This window comes from Mesoplodon bidens (genome assembly GCF_964165515.1).
Source record: "Mesoplodon bidens genome assembly, contig: HAP1_SCAFFOLD_1251, whole genome shotgun sequence".
In the NCBI taxonomy this organism is placed as follows: Eukaryota; Metazoa; Chordata; class Mammalia; order Artiodactyla; family Ziphiidae; genus Mesoplodon; species Mesoplodon bidens.
In genome coordinates this window covers 53,077-60,003 of record NW_027671225.1, presented here as the reverse complement: position 1 = coordinate 60,003, position 6,927 = coordinate 53,077, and the positions used below count along the sequence as shown (strand labels likewise).

Sequence of the window (6,927 nt, the reverse complement as noted above, 5' to 3'; positions counted from 1 at the left end):
GGGGTTGTTAATATGGGACTTTATGTTACTTCCTATTTGGGGCCACAGGATCTATATAATGAGGAGATTGGAGGGTATGCTTTGAAAGACACCGTTCCATTTGAAATATCCACGTGGGGTGCATTTCTTCAACGAAGGACTTGTGGCCCCAGCTGCTGGGGGTGCATCCCACAGAAAGCCTTCAGCTGGCAGTGAGTTTGGAAATTGCCTGGGTTCCTCACCCGAGGTGCACGGCAAGAAATGATTGATGTGGAGTGTGAAGGTCAGGCCGTCGTAGCCCAACACAGACCCTCTCGGAAGGGTCACTCCAGTTCAAGAGCTCAGCTTCGGGCTTCCCTGGTGGCGCAGTGGTTGGGAGTCCGCCTGCCGACACAGGGGACACGGGTTCGTGCCCCGGTCCGGGAGGGCCCCACATGCCGCGGAGCGGCTGGGCCCGTGAGCCATGGCTCCGGAGCCTGTGCTCCGCAACGAGAGAGGCCACAACAGTGAGAGGCCCGCGTACCGCAAAAAAAAAAAAAAAACAAACAAAAAAACAAGCAGGGGTCAAGGAGGGAAGGATTGGGAGTTTGGGATTAGCAGATACAAACTACAGGATGGATAAACAGCAGGGTCCTACTGTAGAGCACAGAGAACTATATTCAGTATCCTGTGATAAACCATAATGGAAAAGAATAGGAAAAAGAATGTATGTATACAAAAAACTGAATCAGAAATTAACCGAAGAAATTAACACAACACAAATTAACACAACATTGTAAATCAACTATACATTAATAAAAAAGAAGAAGGAAAAGAAAATAAATACAATCCAAGTTTGGGTTACCTTTGTGGGGAGGGAGCATGCAGAAGAGGGGCTGGCAGGGATCTATTTCTTGCTCTGGGTGGCAGCTACAAGGGTGTTCACTTTCTTGTTACTCATTAAGCTATATTTATGCTTTCTGCACTTTCATGAATGTGTGTTATATTTCACAATAAAAAGTTTCTAAAACTGTAAGAAATATAAATATAAATATAAACAAAAGTTAGCCTCCTTGAAAAGAGAAAATGGGTGAGAAAATTCTCCATATCCTGGAAATGACAGTACCAGTGGGACTCTGACAGGTAGCAGCACTCTTTCTAAGTTCCTGCCAGCACTGGGCTGTATACGCTGGGGGCACAGAGAACAGCAATCCCCATAGGATGCCTGCCCTTAGCAAGTACACGGTCCACTTCCAGGATTTTATCCCCAGGACATCATTCAGCAGAAGCGCCAAGATGATGGAGATCTGTAACAACAACAAGACTGGAAGCCACCCAGATATTTACAAGAGCAGGAGGGTTTTCTCAACCTTTTGAGTAGAAAGACTATCCAGCCTACCCACACCTATACCCTGGCAGGGTCAGCCTCTTCCCTATGGACGTGGTGGTTGGTTTAGGGGGAGGCTGGTGAGCCTGCCCCAAGGGGGTGGGGGCTTGGACGCTCAACAAAGGGGTGTGTGATGCGATGGTGACGGGTCACAAAGGGCTTGCGGTATAAATAGGGTCGGGTCAAGAGACTCTGGCAGAGTCCTGCAGGGAGGTGACGAGGTGCTTTCGTTCCCTCTCTCTCTCTCCCTCCGAGACTCAGTTTGTGGCTGGTGGCTCTGTCTTGAACGAAGAGAGCCATGAGCAGTGAGAGTTTACCTCATTACACGGCCAACAGCTACTGTTCAGTGGGGGTGTCGAGGACCTCCATGGGGGTCCTGCAACGACAACTGTACGAGGGAGGAGAGTATGACATTTTCAAGCACGCTCCCATGTTGGAGAGCGACTTTATCCAGGTCAGCAAGGAAGGAGAACTGATTGACCTAGACAACCGCGTCCGAACGGTGACTGTGGGCGTCGCATCCACCAGCCCCCTCTTCCCGCTACCTGACGTCATGCTGCTGGCCCGACCAAGGAGAGTCTGTGCCGGGGTCACCAAGGGGAGAGGTTGCAAGCCCGTGAAGACCCTAGAGCTCACCAGGCTGCTCCCCTTGAAGTTTGTCAAGATCTCCATCCACAACCGGGAGAAACAGCAGCTGTGCCTGAATCTTGCTACCGGCCGGACTTTCTACCTGCAGCTGTGCCCCTCTTCCGACGCACAAGAAGACCTCTTTTCCTATTGGGAAAAGCTTGTCTATATCCTGAGACCACCGGTAGACAGTTACAGCAGTACCCCGATGCTCCAAACTGGAGATGCAGCGACTACAGAGGATGCCAACATCCTAGTGGTAAGCACCGACAGGGACTCAAGAACACGGGGCAGGGTGCTTTGGGAGAGCAGGGCAAAGCTGGTCCTTCATAGCCTTTGGTGCTCTCTGAGACTCGCCTGGGAAATACCTTCTACCGTTGAAAAGGGTCAGGGACAAACGAGCTATCACTACGGGAGTCCCCACACGGGAGAGGTTCCGAGTGCTTCTCCACCTTGTCCCACGAGGCCGAATTTCAGAGAGACCTTAGGTATCATCTCGGCTGCACTGGTCTCATCACCAGGGCTGTAATCCCTCCTACAGCATCCTGACTGTCTGCTCTCTTCCTGAACACTTACCCCAGCCCAGGTAGTCTCAGCAGGTGGGGAACGTCATTCACAGCTAGGAAGTCCTTCCTTCATTGTGTCTCCCCGGGACTCCGACATGCTGACTCAAATCAGCCCAACCCGTGGAGTCACCAAAATGTAGAAGGTGTGCATCCCTTGACCCAGGAACCCCACTTCTAGGAATCTGTCCTGCAGGGAGAGAAGCACAAGGGTATAAAGTTAAAGTGCATAGCATCATGGAGAATTGTATCAGTGCTCTCCCTGGCCCTGGGACTGTTCAAGTACAGTGGAGTGGCCGTTTGACAGGGGTGCAGTAGATGGGGTCTTGCATCCAATGGGAGCTTAGACTGGGTGATTTCAAAGGTTATTCTAAGTATAAGGCCTTGAGTTGCTCAGCTCCAGGATGAGAGAGGAGCGGACAGTTCTGAGCTCACTTTCTGTCATCTCTATCTTACCTGTCTCTCCTCCCCTTGGCTCAGACCACAGAGCTCCACAGAGAAAGGGATCAGGATGAGGTTGGGCTTCGCAAGCTTCGTGACGTGACTGGAGCCACGTCTTGTGCTTATGTGGGGGGAGAGGGAATCCATCATGCCCCCCGTGGGTCACCTGCAGCCCTGAAAGGCGCCGAAGGATCGGCGGCAGGGATGACCGTGGGCCTGGCGGGAGCCACCATCGAGGATCCAGGAGAAAGCAGATCCGGCCAGGCCACTGCAGGTGCTGCCAGCCTATCCCTGCAGGACACGAGCCTGGTCTCGGCGGATGTTGCCAGCACATCCTCGACGGGGGCAGATGGTCCAGAGAGCAGCATGAGCATGGTGTTGCCAGGTGCAGTCACAACCAGCAAGCCTGCTGCTGGAAGAGCTGAAGGGAAGGTCGCAGCCCCCGTGGTCTCCACCTTGCAGAGCGAAGGCTACACGTCTGAAGGGGATGGAAGCCAGAAGGTCTCCCACCCCAGGGATGAAGCCTGGAAGGAAAAAAAGGAAAGAAGGACACGTCTTCATCGAGGAAAAGTTCCCATCACCGCAGGACAGGTGAAGGTCACCACAGGACACGAGGGGACAAGACCCAGAAAGCATCCTCCCACTGGTCCTCATGCGGCCATGAAAACCCCAAAGTTGACCAAGGAGGGGAGGACAGCTCGCAGACGGAGGAAGAGCCAGCCCGCCACCAGTTCGGGGACTCTAAGTAAGGCATCCAGTGAGATCCTCTCCTTCTTTAGGCGCTTCAGTCACTCCTGATTCAGCACCAAGGCTCACACATGACCACTGGGAGGTAGACAAAGCCCCGGTTGGCTTGGGTCCTTCCCTAGAGAGGCAGTTCCTACTTTCTTTAATAAAGGAAACCGTACAACTCCAAAAGAAATGCTATCTTGTGTTTTCTATGTCCCCTCGCCTGGTAGGGACTTGACAGTGACTTCTGTGATGCGAATTGTGCTTTGGCCTGAGACCCCAGAATCAAAATTTTGTTGTACAAGATAGGTATTAAGTATCATTCAGCCATTCACTAGGGCTGGAAATAGATGCACTATACAGAAATGTTCATTGCGAGGTTGCGAATCTTTGGAAATAAGATTTACTATGTAAATATAGTTTGGGGAGAAGATAAGCTGGGGGAGGTGACTGCGTGATGTGTAAACTTGCGTTGCTGAATTAATTACTGAATTCATCAAGTATTTACGGGGTGTCTGTGCCGTGCTGTGCCTAGCACGAGGCTATGTTATGGAAAAACCATCCTTTTCTCAGCAAAGCCCTTTGGTTTGGTTATGGGCACTCTGTAGAAGGCAAGGAAATAAGCACAGAAAAAGGTTTTGGTCGCTTGCTCGCAGGTCACACGTGCATAGCCACTGCCCGAAAGAGAAGCCTGTTTTCCCAGCAAGGCTTCTCCAGGGCACGTAGGGTGGAGGGAGGACAAGTCTGCAGCCGGGGCTGAGCTTTAGGCCATAGCTGGGGTCAGAGGTTCACCTTATGAAAACAGAAACTCTCTCTGGCTTGTAAGGAAATGAAACCATTGGGAGTTATTTTACTTTGTGTAGGGTAAAACAGAACACGGGGGGGATCAGGGTTGTCATTGGCTCAACAAAGGGACACAATCTTTATGGTAGAAGCAGCACCAACGAGGAGTCAGGAAATCTGAGTTCCTATCCTGTCTGGGCCACTGACTCTCCTGGGTCACTCTGCCTCTCTGTAATGGTACCTCTGTGGGCAGCCACGGGGTCCCCAACTGTAAAACCAATGGATTGGACCGCTGCAGTGATTCTTACCCTTGGTTGTATGTTGGGAGTTCCCTGGGGAGCTTCAAAACAAACAAACAAACAAACATTGATAGCCTGACCCCAATCCCAGAGATTCTGATGACATTTAGGTGGGGTAAGCCCTCCAGCACCGGGAGTTTTAAAAATCTCACCCAATAATTCTACTGTGCAGCAGCCAAGTTGGAAAACCACTGGGCTAGGAGGTCTGGGGGGCCTCTTTCAGCCCCAGTATGCCATAACTTTACAGTGGAAGACAGTAGTTCTCCAACATTCACATGCATAAGGATCACCTGGGAAGCCTATTTAAAAAATAACATTTCTCACCACATGATAGCCCTTATACGTGGACTCTAAAGTACGACGCAAATGAACATATCTGCAAAACAGAAACAGACTCCCAGACATAGGGAAGAGACTTGGGGTTTTCAGTGGGGTTGGGGGCGGGGAAGGATTGGGAGTTTGGGATTAGCAGATACAAACTACAGGGTGGATAAACAGCAGGGTCCTACTGTAGAGCACAGAGAACTATAGTCAGTATCCTGTGATAAACCATAATGGAAAAGAATAGGAAAAAGACTATACATGAAATATACAAAGAATACACATGAAACTGAATCAGAAATTAACACAACAGAAACGAATACAACCTTGTAAATCAACTACACTGTCAATAAAAAAGAAGGGGGAAAAGAAAAAAAATAGAAGCCAAGGTTGGGTTCCCTTTGTGGGGAGGGAGCATGCAGAAGAGGGGCTGGCAGGGTTCTATTTCTTGCTCTGGGTGGCAGCTACAAGGGTGCTCACTTTCTTGTTACTCATTAAGCTATATATTTATGGTTTGTGCACTTTCATGAGTGTGTGTTGTATTTCACAATAAAAACAGTTTCTAAAACTGTAAAAAAAAAAACCCACAAATATAAAAAGTTAGCCTCCTTGAAAAGAGAAAATGGGTGAGAAAATTCTCCATATCCTGGAAATGACAGTACCAGTGGGACTCTGACAGGTAGCAGCACTCTTTCTAAGTTCCTGCCAGCACTGGGCTGTATACGCTGGGGGCACAGAGAACAGCAATCCCCATAGGATGCCTGCCCTTAGCAAGTACACGGTCCACTTCCAGGATTTTATCCCCAGGACATCATTCAGCAGAAGCGCCAAGATGATGGAGATCTGTAACAACAACAAGACTGGAAGCCACCCAGATATTTACAAGAGCAGGAGGGTTTTCTCAACCTTTTGAGTAGAAAGACTATCCAGCCTACCCACACCTATACCCTGGCAGGGTCAGCCTGTTCCCTATGGACATGGTGGTTGGTTTAGGGGGAGGCTGGTGAGCCTGCCCCAAGGGGGTGGGGACTTGGAGGCTCAACAAAGGGGTGTGCGATGTGATGGTGACGGGTCACAAAGGACTTGCGGTATAAATATGGTCGGGCCAAGAGACTCTGGCAGAGTCCTGCAGGGAGGTGACGAGTTGCTTTCGTTCCCTCTCTCTCTCCGAGACTCAATTTGTGGCTGGTGGCTCTGTCTTGAACGAAGAGAGCCATGAGCAGTGAGAGTTTACCTCATTACACGGCCAATAGCTACTGTTCAGTGGGGGTGTTGAGGACCTCCATGGGGGTCCTGCAACGACAACTGTACGAGGGAGGAGAGTATGACATTTTCAAGTACGCTCCCATGTTTGAGAGCGACTTTATCCAGGTCAGCAAGAAAGGAGAACTGATTGACCTAGACAACCGCGTCCGAAGGGTGACTGTGGGTGTCGCATCCACCAGCCCCCTCTTCCCACTACCTGACGTCATGCTGCTGGCCCGAACAACGAAAGTCTGTGAAGAGCATGTCAGATGCGCCGGGATCACCAAGGGGAGAGGTTGCAAGCCCGTGAAGACCCTAGAGCTCACCAGGCTGCTTCCCTTGAAGTTTGTCAAGATCTCCATCCACAACCGTGAGAAACAGCAGCTGTGCCTGAATCTTGCTACCGGCCGGACTTTCTATCTGCAGCTGTGCCCCTCTTCCGATGCACAAAAAGACCTCTTTTCCCATTGGGAAAAGCTTGTCTATATCCTGAGACCACCGGTAGACAGTTACAGCAGTACCCCGATGCTCCAAACTGGAGATGCAGCGACTACAGAGGATGCCAAAATCCTAG

At 50.4% G+C, this 6,927-nt stretch overlaps 1 protein-coding gene across 1 annotated transcript; it reads left to right on the top strand.

The window, feature by feature from the left end:
* Positions 1-6,323: 6,323 nt before the first annotated feature.
* LOC308611683 (Golgi-associated RAB2B interactor protein 3-like) lies at positions 6,324-6,927 on the top strand (the record flags this gene model as incomplete). Its single annotated transcript, XM_081260380.1, has 2 exons — positions 6,324-6,854; positions 6,901-6,927. The coding sequence occupies 2 exons, from the start codon at positions 6,324-6,326 to the stop codon at positions 6,925-6,927; spliced, it is 558 nt and encodes a 185-aa protein (XP_081116506.1).